Raw genomic sequence first — 20,699 nt, 5'->3', positions numbered from 1 at the left:
TGACTCCTGCTGATACCCACCCACCCACTCTTTCTCTCTGGAGAGTTGGACTTCTTGGGATACACCAAAGCCCAAAAAGGAAAAATACAAATACACATACCCCAGGAAGGGGTACCTCAAGTCTCTGCTGTTTCCAGAAGTTTCTTCAGTAGGCAGATGATAAAGAATATGTTGGGGCAGAGGGATGAGGTTGGGGGACTTGGGCTGGGCTGGGGGTATTTCCTATAAGACTGTCCCCTCAGATGGGGCTTGAGTTTGGAGCTCTGGGCCTGTGCCCTACTCCAGCCTCCTTGGGACACTCAAGGTAGCAAATTGCCCACCTACCACCCAGGCACGTCTTCGTGCAGATAACTTGCTTGGTGCTGGGGTGGGAAAGCCAGGCTGCCTGGAGGCAGTAATTATTGCGAGGGCACCTCGGCCCTTTAGATCCTGCCAGCTTCTCTGGCACTTGGGGAGGAGACCTCCCAGGATGAATATCCACAAACACACCCACATACACACAGGGTTCCCCTGTGGCGAAACAGGGGAACAGGCTTTAAAGGCCCAGCTCACCCCCCTCCCCAAAGCCTGGGATGAGCCCTGAAATACCACCCCTCCAGGGCAATCCCTGCTCAGCCCCAGGACCCAGATCCTGTACAAACATTGAGGGTGGGGCCTTTGGAGTTTGGGGTCTATATATTTTCTCTCTAAACTTCCTGATCTCTGGCTCTTTCTGAAATAAAAGGTAAAATCAATCTGTTCAGACTGAGGACTATTTTGTAAATTTGATGAACTTGGTTATCCGGTTCGGTGGGGGAGGAAACTATAAGCCTATTGATCAGAGAGTGGGTAGATGCAAGCCAGGGCAGGGTCTACCTGAGAGAGTTTACCAGGGACTGTAAGCCCCAGATATGGCACCTCCTGAGGCTGCTGGGCACTGTTCCAGGAGGGGTAGCGAGCTCCCCTGGGGTCTTCCTCCTAGCTAGGGTGGAGCAGGCCTATTGCCCAGCTCTCCAGGCTGTTCCCAGCTCCTCTGTCACCTGCTCAGGCTCCTTTCCAGAGACAAAACAGGAATAATAGACATAATTAAATATACATGGAGCCCCAGGCGGTTGGCGTGGTGGGCTGGGCCTCCCTTTTCTATAACATTAAGCTGCTCGGCTGGGCTGGCTGGGCCGGCTGTGCTCCTGCAGCCAGCTACAGGACCCCCATTTGACGGCATGCAGCCAGAGAACAGGCTACGGGACGCAGGTAAGGAAATCCTGGCCTTGGGGTCTGCCACTAGCCCCCCGAAATGAAGGGAAAAGAGGGAAGGGGATGGCTGGGCCCTTGCTCATAACTCACCGTGAAGTCCTTTGAGCCTCATTTTCTTCACCTATAAAATGGACATGATGATGCCCAGGCAATTCCCCTCTTCGCAACTGTGGGTAAGTGCTTAGCAGCTTTCCTCAGCCCTCCCAAATACCATGAGGCTGGCCATGGGGTCCTAAGTGATAGTTTCTGCCTGGTGATGGTCACCGCCACTTCCTGCCTTACAGGTAGGAAAGGGCCCTGGGTTCACAGGCATTGGACCCAGGCCTGTTCTTTGGTCCAAGCTGGAAAAGGTGGAAGATGAGCCAAATGTGCTCAGGCAGTGTGGGCTCGGGGGCGGCACTGACAGCTCCAGCCACCATGGCCACACCATGGATGGGCTGGTTACCAGGGCTGGGTCTGTGTGTCCATGGATCAGGCAGTCTGTTGAGTCCTTGGCCTTCTAGGTCTGTGGGCGGTGGTTATATTGCCTAAACCTATGGGGGAGCCTGAAGAGCCACATGCTATGCACACTCAGGTTGGTGTGAACTGGCAGGGGGAGGTGTCCTTAGGGCTGGAGAAAACCCCCTAAGAACCCCCAAGCAGCCACAGGTAGCTACCCTGTTCTCATCACTTACACCCCTACCCCCGCCCCAGCATTCTGTAGAGCAGGCTGACAAGGGCGACCCATAATCCCTTTGTGCTCAAACAACTGATGGTCTTTGTGAAGGTCAGCAATGCCCACACCCTTATGCAGGCCTGTCCCCAGGCTGGGGTGGCCTGGCCTGCAGCCTTTAGAAGAGTTGGGTACCAAGAAACCCAGGGCTTGCAAATTCACCTGTGTCCATGTGTTTATCTCCACACCCCTTCTGCTCCTTTGGCAAGGAATCTAAGCTCTCCTGTGCTCAAGATCGCACTTGGCACAGCCCTAGGAGTGCTGTCGCAGGACTTGTACCACCCATGGCTAGGCGTCTCCCAGCAGCACCACTCCCTGCCACCGCCAGCAGCTCTTTTAAAATCTCTCTGCTCCCCAGGAACCCCAGCTAGAAGATTCCTCATCTTAAATGCCCCACGCTCATCTAGACACCCCTTCTCCCTCTATGATGGAAGATGCCATGGCCAGGCAGCCCCCAGGCCTCATACTGCATGCATGATTCCTCCTCCCTTCTGTCCTCCCCACCTCTCTGCCCCATTGATTTTCCAACTAATCTTTATTACTTTGGACAGTTAGAAAAAAGTACCACAAACTGGTGCCCTGAAACAATAGACACTTCCTCACAGTTCTGGAAGCTGAAAATTCAAGATCAAAGTATTAGCAGTGTTGATTTCCTCTGAGGCTGCTCTCCTTGGCTTACAAATGGCAGATGGCTACATTCTCATTGTGTCTTCACATGGCCTTTCCTCTGCATGCCCCAACCATTGAAAATTATGAGCCCCTTGAGTGTACCTCCTTTTCATGGCTTAACTTGCACAGGTCCACATCCCTCATGTCAACTACTTCACCATCCTCACCCATCAGCCGTCTCCAACATGCCACTTAGAACAGCCCCTGCCAAGGCCTGAGGCCACATGTTGGTAAACAGTCATCATTTCTAACCACACTTACTTGGGCAAGCTCTGCACAGCTAGAGCCCCCTCCTCTGGCAGCTTCTTGTATCCTCACACATCATTGAGAAGCCAGAGTTGGAGCCCCCTTCTCACTCTGTCTCTCTCCTAGACTCATCCCCACTCCTAGCACCCCCCACTTCCATCTCACCTGGCCATTGGGTCTAAACATTCTTCCTGATTGTTCACCTGGATGCCCCACAGTCACCCCAAATCTCTCAGGTCCCAGACCAACCCAGGCAGATTCCCATCCCATGCACCTCACCTCAGAGAATGATTCCCCTATTGATCCAGCTGTACCCAGCGAACCCCAGATCCCATGCAGCCCCTCATAAGAGCCCTGACTACTTGAATGTGCCACTGCACACAGTTGATCCAGACCAAGGCACTGTCCACTCTCTTCCTTCTCCCACTGTGCATCCCCTCCCCATCCTTCTCCACATGATGGCCCCAGAGCTCTCCAGACCCCTTTCCAAGAAGCAGCGTGAGGCAGTGGTTGAGAGCATGGACACTCGAACCAGACTGCCTGGGCTCGAACCCAGTTTCAAATTGTGTGGCCTCAGGCAACTTATGAGACCTCTCTGGGCCTGTTTTTCCATCTGTGAAGTAGGAAGAATAACCGTACCTACTTCCTGAGGTTGCAGTGAGGCTTGAGTAAGTCCTATGTGGCCTATTCTCAGCACAGTCCCCAGCACTTCCCTGCCGAGTGATCTGACCTAAGACCCAGTGCTTCATCTATGTGATGGGAATGGCCGTTCTCTTCTCACCTGAGAATCTAGTGAGAGTAGAGGAAGGCATTCAGCACCCACCTGGCATAGAGTAACACTTAGCGCTGTTGGTTATTTTTATTATTTTCAAAGTGCAAAACTGGTCACAGCACTCCTGACAGCCCTGCATGTCTCCTTACTACTTTAGGGGTGGAGACCAAAGCCCACGCCCAGCCCACATGACCTCATAGGATGACCTCATGACCTCATACCATGAGGGCTGGCCTGGGAGTGGGGTGAATGAAGCTATGTGTTACCAGGAGGTCCGATGGACAGTGGCCAGGCACGGTAACTGTAGGCTAAGGCGGGTGTTGCCCACCTAAAGGGCCATCTGTCAGGTCTGTTATTTGGGCAAAGTGGGTATCTCCCTCTCATCCTTCACACTTCTTGACTAACTCAGGAGAACCTTCCTGGCTGTGCCATGTGGGTCAGCTTGGCTAAGTCCCTGCTTCCACCCAGTGTCCAAAGCTGGTCCCCTCCCATATGATAGCCTAAGTACCCAGGAGCCCAGCAGGCAGGAAGACCTAGCGAAGAAGGTGACTCTCAGCCATCCAGGCCCAGTTCTGCCCTCCTAAGCTAGGTGAACTTCAACAGGTCTCTTCAGGTCTGAGAATCTGTTTTTTTTTTTTTTTAGAGACTGTTCTATTTTTTTCTTTTAGTTTTTTTAATTTATTTTTTTAATATTTTATTTTATATAATTCTTACATCATTTTTTCATTTTTGCACAATGTATGCATTTTCATTTTGTTTATATTCCCCATACAATTGCCCCCCCCTTATTTTGACCATAATCCTTCCTCTCCCCGCCACCCCCCACCCCGAAGTGTCTTTGGTTTATAGCTGGTTGTTGATTTTGATTTTTACTTTGTATTAATTTTTTTTCTTGGTCCCTTATTTAGGTTTTCTAAATTCCTGCTATTCCTGCTGTCCAGTATTTTCCTTTTTCTTTCTGACTTATTTCGCTGAGCATGATCCCTTCTAGCTCCATCCATGTTGCTGCAAACTGTATGTTGTTTATCTTTTTGATGGCTGAGGAATATGCCATTGTGTATATGTACCACAGCTTCTTGATCCAGTCATCTATTTTTGGGCATTTAGGTTGTTTCCATAGCTTAGCTATTGTAAATAGTGCTGCTATAAACATAGGGGTGCAGGTGCCCTTTGGAATTAATGTTTCTGTGTCATTTGGGTAAATACCTAGGAGTGGAATTGCTGGATCATATGGAAGTTCTATCTTTAGTAGGTCCAGAAATCTCCACAACAGCTCTCCATAGTGGTTGGACCAGTTTGCACTCCCACCAGCTGTGCAGGAAAGTTCCTTTTTCTCTACAACCTTGCCAACATTTGTTGTTGCTAGTTTTTTTTTAATATGTGCCATTCTCACTGGTGTAAGATGGTATCTCATTGTAGTTTTGATTTGCATTTCCCTGATTACAAGTGTGAATCTGTTTCTTCACCCAGAGAATGGAGATGATAGTTCTTACCCCAAGACCTGTTGTGAGGATCCCATGAGATAAGAGATGCTGAGGCCTTAAATTGGAAACCAACTCCCAGAAAGGTGGGGTAGCTATCAGCATTTCAGGGCCCAGAAAGAATGCTACCCTTTGTTTTCCCTCAAGCAGCCACAGCCCAGAAAGAAAGGGGAGAGTGAGCAGCATGGAAGGGAGGGGTGGGGAGATTGATGCCCCCTCAAAACTCTGCTGGAGACCATTCCTCCTTGCCTACCTCCCTTGCCCCAGGAAGCTTGCCTGATTGCTCAGGTGTCCACTGAGTGCCCATCAAGCCTCCTGGGGGTCACCCACAGCAGTACCTAGCATAACTGCCCCTGAATTGCTGAGCACCAGACTGATTCTTGATGAATCTTGGAAGAGGAAGAACAGAGACAAGAGGAAGAAAATGGAGGCAGAGAAAGAGAGGAGAGGAGAGACGGACCCTGCTTGCATATTCACCCTCAGCTCTTTGCTACCTGTGTGGGAATGGTCCTTCCATGTCCCCATTTCATAGCTAGCAAGCTGAGGCTCTGAAGCCACCCGAGGGCATGTCGTCAGCAAGCGACAGATCAGAGCCAGAAACTCTCTGCTGAGGAGTCGCCTGTGCAAAACCTTAAATTACCAAAGAATTTACTGCACGACCTAAAGATTAGACAAAAGTTCAGTGAGTAGAGAGCCTGACATTACTTAGAGTCTGTTTCATCCTGGGCTTCCTAGCTAGGTCATCCTGGGCTCTTGTATGTCCTGATTCTTGATCCTTGGACAGAAAGGAAGAGAAAGAGTAGGAGGGGGAAAAGGGAGAGGAGGAATAGCTTTGAGGTCTTGAGTCCCAGAGATGCTAGCCCTGAGTTCTCCCTGTCCCCTTCACCTAACTGGGCACAGTCCTTTTAGTGCACGGTCTCAAAAGTTGTTCGGACTGGTTGCTGACCAGGCAGTGGGCACATGACCTTGGGTCAAGTGTCCACTCTAGTGTGATCAGCTGTACCCAGAGGGGGCAGGGGCCACACAGCCTCCACCTTCTCATCTAGGATAGAAACTGGGAGAAGAGGCTAGAGTCTGGCAGGGACCTAAAGTACATGGCACACATCAGGCACTTATGCTACTTAGCATCTCCATCAGCTCTTGCTTCTTCCTTGTGAAAGTGACAAGGCATGGCTTATTACCCATCCTACAGATGAGGAAACAGACCCATAAAGGGCAAGAACTTTCCTGAGTCCACACAGCCGGTCAGTAGCAAGACTGGCTATCAGAGCCAAGCCTGACACCCTCTTCATCTGTTTCTGCTACTCTGATCCCCTGCATGGGGTCTCACAAGGCCTACTGGAGTTCCACTAGACACATCCACATTGCCCTGCCTTCTGAACCAGCAGCCTAGTTCTCCCCAATGCATTCATTATTCACAGTCCAGAGAGCTGGTCTGCTCCTGTTACACTCACTGCAGCCATGCGCGCCTGCCTTGCCCACTCCCCTCTTCCCTCATCCAGGACCTCAAGGGTCTAAGGTTCTTCTCTAGCCAGGAGACTTGGTGGGCTTTGAACATCCACCCCGGCTCAGGAGACGCACTCCACTTCCAGCCTTGCACTGGGTGGTTTAAGGCAGGCAGATTCCCCCTCTGGGGCTCAGTGTCTTCCTCTCTGAAGTGGCAGTGACCCAAGCACTCATCTTGGTGGACTGGGCTAGCTGGAACACAGGAAGGGCTTGACCCTTGTCGGCAAGGATGCCCTCAGGGCAACTCTAAGGTCATTATAGTCCTCCCAGCACAGACCTCCTCTGCTTCCAGTAAACAACACCCACACACTTTCCACCATTGCTTGCGGGTGAAACCTAAGGCGGCGCCGGGAGGAGATGAATTATGGATCCACCGTCTCCGAATCCGGGTCCGGCCAGAGCAGCCTGGCCGTCCCTCCCCAGGCCACCTGGGCCAGTCGCGGCGGCTCCAAGCTCGAGGAGGCCGCGTGTCCAGCCACAGGCAGGAGACCCTGCAGGTCGCTGTCTCTCCAAGGTTCTCAGCTTCTGACACCGGCCGCAGCCCGGTGGGGAGAAAGCAGGGGCCACCATGGCCAAGGAGGATGAGGAAGAAAAGAAAGCCAAGAAAGGGAAGAAAGCGAAGAAGGCTCCAGAGCCGGAGAAGCCCAAACGGAGCCTGAAAGGAACATCGCGCCTGTTCATGGGCTTCCGTGACCGCACGCCCAAGATCTCCAAGAAGGGGCAGTTCCGCAGCGCGTCGGCCTTCTTCTGGGGTCTCCGCGCGGGCCCGCAAAAGACCAAACGCAAGCGCAAGGCGCGCACCGCGCTCAAGTCCACCTCGAAGCTCATGACCCAGATGCGCGTGGGCAAGAAGAAGCGGGCGATGAAGGGCAAGAAGCCATCCTTCATGGTCATCCGCTTCCCTGGCCGGCGCGGCTACGGCCGCCTGCGCCCACGCGCGCGCTCGCTCAGCAAGGCGTCCACGGCCATCAACTGGCTCACCAAGAAGTTCCTCCTCAAGAAGGCCGAGGAGGCCGGCAGCGAGCAGGCCACGCTGGACGCCTGGTTCAGCCGCTCTGGCTCCCGCGTGGGCTCCAGCAAGCTGCCCTTCCCCTCGGGCGCCGAGATCTTGCGGCACGGAGGCCGCCTGCGGAGGTTTCCCCGCAGCCACAGCATCTACGAGTCGGGGGAGCCGGTGGGCTTCCTGCCCTTCGAGGACGAGGCCCCGTTCGGGCAATCCGGCTCCCGCAGGTCGCTGTATGGGCTCGAGGGCTTCCAGGACCTGGGCGAGTACTACGACTACCACCGCGAGGGCGACGACTACTATGACCGGCGGTCGCTCTACCAGTACGAGGAGGAGCAGGCCCCCTACCTGGTCGGCGACCCCTACGACCCGTGGCTGCCCCGTGGGTACCCGCCCGAGGACCCCTACGACTACTACTACCACCCGGACTATTATGGCGGCTTCTTCTACCCCGCCTACACCTACGGCTACAGCTACGGCTACTACGATTATGAGCCCCCCTATGCGCCCCCGTCGGGGTATGCGTCTCCCTACAGCCGCTATGATGGATACGAGAGTGAGGCCTATCCGCACGGCTACTACCTGGATCCTTACGCACCCTACTATCCCTATGACCCCTCGTACGACCTTCCCTACGATATACCCTACTTGGATCCCTATGGGGCGCCCTACGGTGCCTCTTACCCGGACGGCAGGTATGGTGGAGGGCACGAGGCCATCCACGCCCCGCAAGTGCCCTATCTTTCCCCGGAGGAGTCCTCCTTCGCGTACCCGTGGGCTCCACCGCCCCTCTGGTCGCCCCACAACCCATACGCCCACCCCATGGACGACATCGCGGAGCTGGAGGAGCAGGAGGAGCCGGAGGAGGCGGCGGGGCAGCAGCCGAGCACGTCCTTCCGCCTGCCCAGCGCCGCCTTCTTCGAGCAGCAAGGCATGGACAAGCCGGCCAGGTCCAAGCTGTCCCTCATCCGGAGGTTTCGCCTTTTCCCGCGGCCCCAGGTGAAACTGTTCGGGAAGGAGAAGTTGGAAGTGCCCCTGCCCCCCTCACTGGACATCCCTCTGCCCTTGGGGGATGCAGATGACGACGAGGAAGAGGAGGACTTGCCGCCGGTGCCCGCCGTGCCCTATGCCCACCCCTTCTGGGGCGTCCTCGCGCCGCGCCAGCGTAATCTCCAGCGCGCCCTGTCAGCCTTCGGGGCGCACCGCGGCCTGGGCTTCAGCCCGGCGTCTGGCCAGCCTGCGCCCCGCCCGCCCACCTCACTGGCCCGGTTCCTCAAAAAGACTCTGTCTGAAAAGAAGCCCATCCCGCGGCTCAGGGGCAGCCAGAAGGCCCGGCTGGGAGGCCCAGCGGTTAGGGAGGCAGCCTATAAGCGCTTCGGCTACAAACTGGCCGGCATGGACCCCGACCGGCCCAGCACACCCATCATGCTGAGGAGGACCCAGGCGCGGGCTCGCAACAACAACAACTCCCACCGCCCGCCCTCCCCCGCAGCCTCTCCCGCGCCCAGCCCCGCGCGGGTGCCCAGGGCACCCTCCCACTGGAGCACGCTCATCAACCCTCCTGCGGCCCGGCGGCCGCCCAGCCCTGGCCCTCCCCCGGCCCCACCCTTCTCCCCGGTCCTTTCCAGCCAGCCGCGGAGGCCAGCCTCGCCCTATGGCTCCCTCCGCTGGCATCCGCCATCCTGGGCCGCACCTGCCCACGTGCCCCTTACACCTCAGACAAGTTGGTGGGCTTTCATGGAGCACCCTCCTTTGAGGCCTGAGGTGCCCCCTGACCTGCTGGCCTTTCCAGGACCCCGACCCTCCTTCAGAGGCTCCCGCCACCGGGCTCCCTTTGGCTTTCCTGGGCCCTCCCCACAGGCATCTCGGAGGCCCAACTGGACCCCCCGGCCCTCACCCCAGCCCTCACTGAGGAGCCTGCAGGGCCTGGGTTACCGCTCACCAATGGGTCCTGCGTCCCCTCAGCCATCCATCCGCGCTGGCCCCTTCCAACCACCTTTCTCACCCCCACCCCGCCGACCCCACTCTCTGAGGGAGACCCGGTCCCTGCACAGAGCCTCTCGGCGCTTGGGCCCACCCCTCTCCCCTGTGATGGGGTCCCCTCGGCCACCGTCGCCACCCCCTCTGCTGGGCCCCAGTGCTAGGCGCGGCTCGCTCAACCTGCCCTCTCGCCTTCCGCACACGTGGCGCCGCCTCAGTGAGCCACCCACAAGGGCAGTGAAGCCGCGGGTTCGCCAGCCTTTCCACAGGCCTCCAGGGCCTGGATCCTGGCCCACAGGTGTCCCAGAGCACTTGGAAAGCCAGCAGGAGCCAGAGGACTCGGAGACACCCTGGACTGTGCCCCCACTGGCTCCCAGCTGGGATGTGGACATGCCTCCCACTCAGCGCCCACCATCACCCTGGCCAGCAGGCCCAGGCAGCCGCAGAGGCTTTTCCAGACCTCCCACTGTGCCAGAAAACCCCTTCCTCCAGCACGTGGGCCCTGTTCCACCCCCTGCTCCCCAGTCTGAGGAACTTGCCTCTGATTCTACCAGTGTCTTCCTGGATAGACATCATGACCTGGGTCCTGGACAGCTGGCTGAATCTGCCTGCCCCATCCCTGAGAAGCCTAAAGAGGAGACTGCCTCAGTGGATCCCCAGCTATCGGCAGAACACGATTCTCTAATCCCGACCTCCCCCAAGAAGCCCTCCCCAGAGCAGAAGACACTAAAGCTTAGCTTCTCGCACCCACTGGCTGAATGTGACAAAACAAGGGCCATGTGGCCACCATGGCGCCGCTGGGGGACTCTACCCAGCTCCCCAGCCCCTTTGGCACCTACTGGGGCCCCAGGGCCTCTGCCCAAGAGGGGTGAGCAGTGTCAGGCAGGCCTTGGACGTTTTGCTGTGGTCCTGCCACAGGTGCAAAAGCTGAGCTCTTTCCAGAGAGCTGGTCCTGCTGCCCTGCAGCCCCCTACCCAGCCGCCCCAGCACCCAGAGCCCAGCACCAAACCAAGAGCCTGGAGTCTGCTCTGTTCCTGCCTCTGGCTACAGATGAAGGCCCACCGACCCTGGCTACACACCCATCCCTCATCCTGCCACCTAGACCCCAGAGATGACTGCCTGCCCCATGGGGACTCTTGGGAAGAGGTTGGCCCCAAAAGCTGGTGGAACAAGGTATGGGGTTACAGATCAGAGGGAGGGCATGAAGATTCTGACCTGGGAAATGGTAGGAGATAGCCTCAGGGCCTTGGTGAGCTATTGACCACTTGGGCCTCAGTCTTCTCATCCTTAACCTAAGGGAGAGTAACCTCCCAGAGTGTCTAAAGAATTAAACAAGGAGATGGGCAAGGCACAGGACAAAGATGCCAGAAACTGCTCCCAGGTCACTTTAGGGGAAGGGATCTTGTTCCAGCTTGGGCTGTAGGAGCCCTATTCTGCTCTAGTTTGCATGGTACATCCTTCCTAACTGCCCCTCAGAGACTTTTGGCAAAATACAAGATTGCAGGCCTTGGCTGTCCACCTTGTCCCATCTCCATATCCATGTCCTCACTGTTTCTCCTGCTTCTTGCTGACCTTCTCCCAAATTGAAGTTTTCTTTCTCTCTGTGGTTCCTATTTAAAGTGTGCAGGATTCTAGACACTAATGAGGGTGAGGGGCTCAAGAATCAAACTCCCAGCCTCCTCCTTGCTTGGTGAGGAAACTGAGGCCCCAAAGGTCACTTAGTGGATCTGAAGCTGAGCCAGGAGTCTCTCTGGGCCCTGTGTGGGGTGTGGGGCAGGTAGCTGAGGGGTGCCAAGCTTGCTCCTGGCTGCTATAGTCATGGTGGAAAGCGAGCCCGATGCTGGGTAGCCCTCAGCAGAGGGGGCTGGTCACCGGAGCCTCCCCCGGGACACCTGGGGTAGGCGGGGCATTCGGGGGCAGCGGGTATTTCTCAGCCTCTGCAGACAGTGCCCCGTGGAGCGGGCAACCAGCCGGCCCAGCAATGGCAACAGGGGCGGCGTGGCTGCTGGGGGGGCCCTGGCCCCGGCGGCGGGTACCCCGTGCTGTGTGGGCTGCAGCATTGCGGGAACGGGGCGCAGGGCGCCCGGGGGTAAGGGGCAAGGATGCCTGGGCCCTCCTGACCCTGGAATACGTGAGTGGCTGAATTATTTAGGGTTTGCGGCCACTGGAGCACATGGGCAGATGGGTGGGCCGGAGGCCAGGCCTCAGGGGTGATACTGTGCCCTACTTAGCAGCCCGGGGACAGGCATTGCAAAACGCAGGACTTCCTCTTGGTGTCGCCTTTCCTTGCCCGCTCAGAGAGGGGTGTGGGCTGATTATGAGAGGCTGAAAAGGCAGGGTGCACACATGTCCTCACAGCCATGCGGGTCAGATGCAGACCTGTGTCCCCACGGCTAAACAGTGAAAGTGTGTGTGCATGCCAAAGTGTGTGCACAGTGCCAAGGTCTGAGCACACATTGCCTCAGTAGAGTCCAATGTCTGCACATAGATGTATGCAGCGGAGTCCTGCAGCCCGAAGGTGGCATCAGGACTTTTTTCTGAACACGCCTGCTATCCACATGCAAGAGAACGTAACAAGTGGAGTTGAGAGTGTGTGCCTGCACAAGTGTGCCTCCGGCCAGTCCCCCAGGCACACATGCATGAATATAGCCACCTTGCTCTTGGGGAGTCTAATGAGCTTAACTGTTATTGCATATGGTGGGGGGTGGGGGCCAGTGGTCTACATGTTTGCCCCAGGCTGGATGCAAGGTATAGTGCTGAATGAGACAGTTTCAGCTCTCCCAGAGGCCCCATGAATTCAAGATACAGATACTTATTTACCAAGTTGTCACATAAGCAGAGATTTGTAGTACCCTGGAGGAAAGGATTCATGTGGTTGGGAGGACTTCTGGGAAGTCAGAGGGAACAGTTTGTGTGCATGTGCTCACCCGAAACCACATCCTCTCTCCCCCAACTCCCTCAACCCTGTCAGGACACTTGTGAGCACATGGAAGCATCTGCTGCAGGAAGACACAGGCGGAGGCAGACATGTGTCCCTGCGAGCAAGGGTTGACTACAGGCTCTGCCGGCCATGGTGTTCCATAACCAGGAGGCCCAAGGGACACACCTGGCCTGGCCTTGGGTTTCCTGTCTGACATTGGGAGCAGGTTCCAGTCATGTCCAAGCCAGGTCACCAGTGGGCACCCTCCAGCTGGGCTGACCACAGCCTCTCTCTCACAGATGCACTCCATCCGAAACCTGCCATCTGCACAGTCCCGCGAGCAGCGAAGGGAGGATGGTGTGGAGGACATGACACAGCTGGAGTGAGTGGGCAAGGCAGTGGGGTTGGGGGGCTGCCAGGCTCCCAACAGAGTGCCTGCTCCCACCAGGGATGCCTCTTACCTCAGAAACGTTTTCAGACCCTCACTTTCTTCATCTGCAAGTTGGAGGTGGTAAAGTGTCCAAAAGAAAATTTGTGCATGTCAAAGCTCTGTGAATCAGACGGGCCTGTGTTCCAATTCAGACCTGCCTCTAACCAGCTGGGAACCTTGGGAAAATCACTTGCCTCTCTGCACCTCAGTTTTCCTTTGATGAGATGGAGGTAGGGTGTCTATTTTGAGGGTGCTGCCACATTGGAGGTGCCCAAAATGTGAGGACTCTGGCCGTCAACATTATTGTCCAGTCATGGTGACTCAGCCCTTATGTCTGCTACCTAAGAGCATCCCCAACCCAGAGATGTGGGGGCAATGATCATCATACTTGTTGGACAGATGAGGAAACTGGGGTACGGAGAGTTTGAGTAACTTGCCTGTCATAGACAGGACTTGACCTCGGGCCTTTCTGACCAATGTCCTGCACTGAGGGGAAAGTGGATCCATACCAGCTGACACCAGGGCCCTCACTGTCCCTCTCCATGCCCTCACAGAGACCTTCAGGAGACCACCGTGCTGTCCAACCTCAAGACCAGATTTGAACGGAACCTCATCTATGTAAGTCCTGGCGTTGGCGCTACCCTGGCCTCCTAGGGCTGCAATGGAAGTACAGATTTCTCCTGCTGGGCCCAAGACCTCATTTGTGGCTTCTTGTTTGAACTCTAGGACTTCTGTCATTTGAGCATAGAATGCTAAAGCCTGGCACTATAAAATCCAAAGTCCTGAAACATAGTTTGAGAATGGTGGGCGCCAGGGTCAGAGACCTGGAGAGAGGGAACCCAGAAGTATTTCCCACTCCCACCCCTGAGTCCTAGAATCCACCTGGATTCTGGGAGGAGGTTGGGCAGGGTGGGTTGGAGAGGAGCCACTGACTCAGAATGATAGAGTGGAGGCCCAGAGTCCCAGAACCACAGGCTGAGAGGCACGGCCACCCAGAAGGGCTTTGGCCACCTCAGCAGCCCAGAGCTCCCAGCTCTCACCCTCGAGGTTTGACTCTGGGGGCAGAAGCCTAACTATAAATAAATGAAGTAGATAGCACCTAACACAGACAGAATCATGGCTATGCAGCTACGCTCACTCCAAACTCTTGCAGCCTCAGCCCAGTACAGTGCCCCAAAATTCCACTACAGAACAGATGACCCCCAAAACTGTTAGAGGGCCCTGGGTACACACACTGAGACCAGGTACCGTGAAAATGGCTCCAGACTCCAGGAGCAGGGGAGGGAGGAAGGGCCACGGAGAGCCTCGAGGAGCATGGGCCATGGTCTATTGTCCGCCCAGCAGACATACATTGGCAGCATTCTGGTGTCGGTGAACCCGTACCGCATGTTTGGAATCTATGGGCCGGAACAGGTGCAGCAGTACAGCGGGAAGGCCCTGGGAGAGAATCCCCCGTGAGTGTCTCTGGGGTTGGGGAAGGGAGCTGCCCTGGGCTTTCTTCAGCCCCTGTCTGAGCTTGGCAGGTCCCTGGATGCCTCTCAGCCACCAATAGAAGCTAATGGTGGCAGGCAGCCCACCTGCTCAGCTCAGCAGTCTCTCCCTAGTGAGAGCGTGGCCATGGCCCTCTCTGCGTCAGAGCTCTTTTGACTCAGACATGGATGGGGGCAGGGAGCACTTCCCCTAAGGGTTGAGGGGTAGAGCAAGATAGGCTACTTGACTGGACAGACATGGTCCCTTGCCCACCCCCTGAGAGGTTTGGGAGGCAGAGGCCAGCCCCAGTGATGCCTGGCATCTCTTCAGGCACCTCTTTGCAATTGCAAATCTTGCCTTCGCCAAAATGCTTGATGCCAAACAGAACCAGTGCATAATCATCAGGTAAGCAGATTTCAATCAATGAGTGTGACTGGGGACCTTTGTGGGTATGCATGGGGGCATATAGAGAGAACCCCAGGCAGCCTGTCTGTATCAGGCCACCTCTGCTATGGGTCTAGGGGTAATCACTGGCATCTTTAGGTTGACCCACCTGCCTGCATCCTCCTGCTCTATGATGGGGCTGGGGGGGCCCAAGAGAGGCAGTGAATAAGGTGAAGTCATTCTGCCCCTTTGTCTGGTCAGTGGAGAGAGTGGTTCTGGAAAAACTGAGTCTACAAAGCTGATTCTGCGCTACCTGGCCGCCATGAACCAGAAACGGGGCATCATGCAACAGGTGAGTCTGTTGCATGGTCTGTCTCCCCAAGACCCTTATCTGAGTGTCCCTTATGCTCCCCGAGAGGCAAAACTTCTTGGCCCCACTTAGAGGATGAGGAGGCTGTGTCCAGGGTTGCACAGAGAGGGCTCATATGACAATACCTGTGTGTGTGTGGGGGGTGGGTCCCCTCCAGTCTGTTTCTCATGTCGCTCCCTGTTCCGGCCATCCTAGGCTCAACCAAAGTAGAGGCCATGTGGGCAAGGGGAGTCACTCCCCTTCTCTTGCCAGACCTCACCCTCCTGCTTGTTCTGGGTAGTAGAAGAGACAGGACAGGCCTAGGTATGGGGAAGATGTTGGGGTCTGGGAAGTAGATGCTGGGGTGGGTGCACTGAAGATGATGGGCCGGTGTCTGCAAGACTGGAGACTTCCTGAAGAGCAGACTCCTTCGAACCTGAGAATGTTAGAACCTCAATAAAGGATTCCTGGGAAGTACCTGTGGGGAAGTCTCCATTTACCGCTGGGGACACTTTAGCCTGGGAGGGGAGATGACTTGCACAAAATTCCAAATGAGTAGAGGAGAGAGGGTCCTGAGTTAACAACAGAGAGCTGCCTTGGCAGGGGTCAGGGAAGATGGTCGTCGGGACCGTGGGGTGTGTACGGGTTGGAAGAGTTTCTGTGCAGGCACACAGTAGATATGGGCACAGGCCTGCAGCTGGAATGACCGTGAGCTCCCATGGGCTCATGTGTATGGCATCATCTTCAGCCTGTCTGCTCTTAGTCAGCAGGATGGTGCCACACGTTTCCACAGCCCACATCCTCCCAACATGCTGGAAAAAAATCTCAGGGTTTCCTCTCATTGAACTAGTTTTAGTCCCATGTCCTTGTTGGACCCAGTCATGCCAGTGGGTCACAGATTCCACCTCTGAGCCGGGAATTTATCAAGGGTTCCCCAGGATGGAGGTGGCTGGATGTCATACAACCCAAACCATAGGTACCACCCCACCTGGGGCCCGTTTTCCACTCATCCACCTCACAAGGACCTGGCCTGGCCCCTGGCGGCATGTCCTCTCCCAAGGAGATGAATGAGACCAGCCGGGGCTGTGCTGTACAGGACCTTTGAGGTCATGACAAGGACTTGGCTCTGGGCTCCAGTGAGGGTTGGGGTGGGGGGGACTATGTCCTAACCAAAGTTTTCAAATGTCCTGGAGGGAACAAGACCAGGATCAGGGTGGTATCTCCTCTGGGAGCCCAAGTGAATAGTGGCTGGTAGGACATCTCCAGAACCTTTTGGCAGGCAGGCTCAGCAGCCTTCTGCACCCTGGGGCCACACAAAGTCTGGAGCCCTGGGGTCTCTGAGGCTCATGGGTTTGCTGTCACCTGGAATCTTTAGGTCGGCCAGTCCCTCCATGGCCTGCTGGGGGGTGGGGAGATGGGCCGTACTTTGGGTGACCTGCTCTGTTCTTGTCCCCTTCTCTTTCTTCCTCCTGGGCGCCCCTGAAGATAAAGGTACTTGGAGTACGTGTGTGCGCTCGTGTCCTCATACATGGCAAAATATGTGGGTGGGTGTGCATGTGTAATGGCTGGAAGAGGCATCCAAAGTCCTCTCCTGGCCAGAGACTGGGAGGGGTAGCTGGGATCTATGGGAGGGGCTTGGGCAGCATGAGGTGGGGGTATTGGGGAACACTAGGAAGACTCTAGGGGGCCATAGAGAACCCACTCTGGTCACCCTTCATAAAAGGGGTCCTTGAGGAGGTCTGTGTCTGAGGAAACTAGGGGTGGCCCTAGCCTTGCTCCCCACCCCAGACCCCAGAACAATTCCCACATCTTCTGGGGCCAGATCCTGGAGGCTACACCCCTCCTGGAGTCCTTCGGTAACGCCAAAACCGTCAGGAATGACAACTCCAGCCGCTTCGGGAAGTTCGTGGAGATCTTTCTGGAAGGGTGAGTGGAACCGTGGAGGGGCTCCCAAAGGCTGTGCTGTAAACTCCATGTCTAGGGAAATCCCCCCAGAGCCACCATTGACACCCCCCTCCACCTGCCCCCCCGCCCCCCCATCATGAGCTAACTATTTCCCCTCTTCCCCCTTCAGGGGCATGATCTCTGGTGCCATAACCTCCCAGTACCTGCTCGAGAAATCCAGGATTGTGTTCCAAGTGAGTCAGGGACTCCCAGGCCCTCCTGTGGGGACAGGGTGGGGTATGCAGAGACAAGAACCTGACAGGTGGCAGGGCTGGGTAAAGGGTAGATTTTTGAACAAATATATATGTGTGTCTGTGTGAGATGTGACCTCACCACCCTCCCCTGGCCAACACACAGTGTCACATTGGTTCTCCCTTGTCCCTGAAGCACACCAGGCACTGTCCTACCTCAGGGCCTTTGCACCTACAATTCCATCTACCTGGAGCTCTCTTTCTTCACACACCGGACGGCCAAACTCCTTCCCTCTACCAAGTCATCCCTGAACTATCACTGGCTCAGAAAAACAGCTCCATTTACACATGTAAATCCTTTCCACCCACCGGAACTTTCCACCCCCTTCACTGCTTTATTTCTCTCCAGACCACTTCTTACCATTTAACATATTTTATGCTTTGCTGAGTACCTGTCTCCCCAGCTAGCAGGTGGGCTTCATGAGGTCAGGGGCTTCTGTCTGCCTTATTCCCCATTGTGTCCCAAGGATCTAGAACAGGGCCTGCGCACCGTGAAGTGCTCAGCCACCCTGCTGAGGGAACCATCGGGAAGCCTGGTGTGTGCACCAGTGTGGACACTCTTGGACAGAAGCATGTGGGGCAATGTACATGCATATGGGGCACACACACTTAATTCTGCAAATAAAGTAAAATCCTGCCCAGAGTCCCCTCCATACCACCATATGGACTTCTCCATCCCTGCTGCTAACCCTAGCCAGTGCTGGACTGGGGGCCCACTCTCCACTGAAGTGTCTGGTCTCACCTGCTGGCCCTTCTGTGAGTTTGAGTTTATGAGCACACCTGGACCTGTATGTGTATCTGGGAGTCACCTGGTGGGCAGCTCCCTTCTGTGCACCCTGCCCCTCACCCTACAGGCCAAAAATGAGAGGAACTACCACATCTTCTATGAGCTGCTGGCTGGGCTACCTGCCCAGCTCCGACAGGCCTTCAGCCTACAAGAGGCTGAAACCTACTACTACCTGAACCAGGTGAGAACCCGCAGGACCTCAGGGCCCCCAGCTCCCCCCACCACCACCGCTGCCCCCATCACCCTGGGTGGACTGAGAGAACCAAGTTGTGGTGTCCTAATGGACAATGAAGGTGATAGAGGCTTGGGAGGACAAGTTTGGACTCAGAGTGTCTCACTACAACAAGGGAAACAGCTGTCTGTCTTTGGGGTACAAATCAAGGGAAGAGGAGATATACTTAGCTCTTCATTTCTCTGGAGCCTAGACCAGAACTAAGCAGCCTAGAACTACTATGCTCTCCTGATGTGCCTCAGTTTCTTCCTCTTTTACAACATGTGACACTTTTCCGGGAGGTGATGAGGATTAGGTGGACATGCATGTAAAGTGCTTAGCATAGTACCTGCTCAAATCTCCCAGACCATTGGAGTGGAGCAAAAGCTGAAGCAGGGCCTCCCCGGTGGCACAGCGAGTTGAGCGCTGCACTGTGAAGCTGTCCACAGCTTCTGCAGCACGGGTTCGATTCCCAGCCGGCCAGGGAGATTCCCACATGGTGCAGCAGACCTCTCCTATCTCACCCACTGCTCCCCTTAGCAGTGCCTTCGGTTTGTCTGCTTCTTCTGCTCCCTGCTCTGTCTGTGGTGAATTCTCTCACCCTCCCATGCCTTGCCTCTGACCTGTACTCCAGCTCTTGTATAAAAATAAATAAATCTTAAAAAAAAAAAAAAAAGCTGAAGCAACCAACTCAAGCCACGCTGCTGGTGTGGCAGAGCAGGGACCTTGAGGGCTCCCAGCCACCACCAAAGTCCTTGACCCCCCCCCCAACCCCTGTCCTCACCCAGGGTGGTAACTGTGAGATCTCAGGGAAGAGTGACAGCGATGACTTCCGCCGGCTCCTGGCCGCCATGGAGGTGCTGGGCTTCAGCGGGGAGGACCAGGACAGCATCTTCCGCATCCTAGCCTCCATTCTGCACCTGGGAAATGTTTACTTTGAGAAGTATGAGGTGAGAGAGCCCCACAGCTTGCCCTGGGGCCCTGGCACCCTCAGGACACAAGTGTCTGCTCAGAGGGCTAGGAGCCAACTTGGTTCCCTTTTGGCTTCTGGGACACACAGATCATTTGCATTCAGCCCCCATCCCCCCCACCCCTGCGCCCTCCCACCCCCTCACCCCCGCCCATGTCATTCATCTTTTTCTTATTTATATGTGAGAGCTTTTAATTTATGTTAAGAAAATCAGCCCTTTGTCTCTGATATGAATCCAAATATATTTTCTGGTAGATCATTCATATTTTAACTATGTTTACAGGTTTTTGTTTATTTGCCATGCAGGTTTTTAAAAAAATTTTCAAGCATTTTATTTATCAATCTTTTAATGTATAAATTTTAGACTTCTTATTTTTAGAGAGACCTATTTCTCTAAAATTATTGCAGCCTTTTCCCTTAATATATGTAAGACCTTTAATGGTGTTTGTTTATTCCTATTTAACATTTAAATATTTATCAGGAATTTATCCTATTAAGGTTTTTTCCCCAGATGTTTACTCAATTATACTATCCCCAATTTGAGAAATACGAATTTGTCACGTTACTAAAGTCCTACATTCATTTTTTCCTAATTCCGGGCTTTCTATTGCTCATCTATGCATTATGTGTCTATCATGCATTATCTATGTATTATGTGTCTATTGCCATACTGTTGTAATTATCATGACTTTATAATGTTTCACCATCTCATAGAGCCCCTTGCACACCTTTTCTATTTCAGAATTTTCCTGGTTACTCTAGCTCATTTATAGTTTTTATAAAAAACTTTTAACTCAGCTAATGTAGTTCCTGTTGGTATTTTACATAGACGGGTGCACAAGAGGTGGCTTCCGTGGTGAGTGCCAGGGAGATCCAGGCTGTGGCGGAGCTGCTGCAGATCTCCCCTGAGGGCCTGCAGAAGGCCATCACCTTCAAAGTGACTGTGAGTCCCTGGGCACCTGGAATTCTAGCAAAGCCTCCAGCCAGCACCCAAAGAGACCTGCTTAGTGCCCCATCCTGTGCAGACCCCTTCTCTCCCTTTTTCCTTTCTCTCTCCTCCTGGTCCAGGTTCATCTTCTAGGTCCGGCCCAGATTGGAGTAACCTCAGACTCCAAAGGCATCAGGCTTCCAATCTCCAGACCTTTGCATAGGCAATTCTCTCTGCCTGGAATGCTCTTTCCTTTTTATACCTATTAATTCTTCAAAACCCAGCATAGGTATCTCCCCTTCCAGGGAGCCATTCTTCACTCTTGGCTGGGTTAGTACCTCTTCTGGCCTCCCACAATCCCTGGCCCTTCCTGCCTTCCCAAGGCGGATTTCACTGTGTCTGTCTTCTTATGCTTCTGTCTCCCTTATTAGATCACAGCCTCAACCCCTGCCA

General features: G+C 54.8%; 1 protein-coding gene across 1 annotated transcript in view; it reads left to right on the top strand.

Moving 5' to 3' along the window:
* Positions 1-7,187: 7,187 nt before the first annotated feature.
* Positions 7,188-20,699, top strand: part of MYO15A (myosin XVA) — a gene marked incomplete at both ends in the record, with an annotated part of 48,234 nt that continues 34,722 nt past the window's right edge. Inside the window, 11 exons of the mRNA XM_084237928.1 lie at positions 7,188-10,775; positions 12,822-12,904; positions 13,507-13,570; positions 14,297-14,406; positions 14,753-14,827; positions 15,068-15,158; positions 16,978-17,081; positions 17,230-17,293; positions 18,205-18,318; positions 19,137-19,298; positions 20,148-20,261. Of these exons, the coding sequence (XP_084094054.1) occupies positions 7,188-10,775; positions 12,822-12,904; positions 13,507-13,570; positions 14,297-14,406; positions 14,753-14,827; positions 15,068-15,158; positions 16,978-17,081; positions 17,230-17,293; positions 18,205-18,318; positions 19,137-19,298; positions 20,148-20,261 (4,569 nt within the window). The remainder of the gene's footprint in view (positions 10,776-12,821; positions 12,905-13,506; positions 13,571-14,296; positions 14,407-14,752; positions 14,828-15,067; positions 15,159-16,977; positions 17,082-17,229; positions 17,294-18,204; positions 18,319-19,136; positions 19,299-20,147; positions 20,262-20,699) is intronic.

Source organism: Talpa europaea, assembly GCF_964194135.1.
Source record: "Talpa europaea genome assembly, chromosome: 7".
NCBI classification, from domain to species: domain Eukaryota; kingdom Metazoa; phylum Chordata; class Mammalia; order Eulipotyphla; family Talpidae; genus Talpa; species Talpa europaea.
Note: the sequence above shows the minus strand (reverse complement) of the source record. Positions and strands in the feature narration are given on the sequence as shown.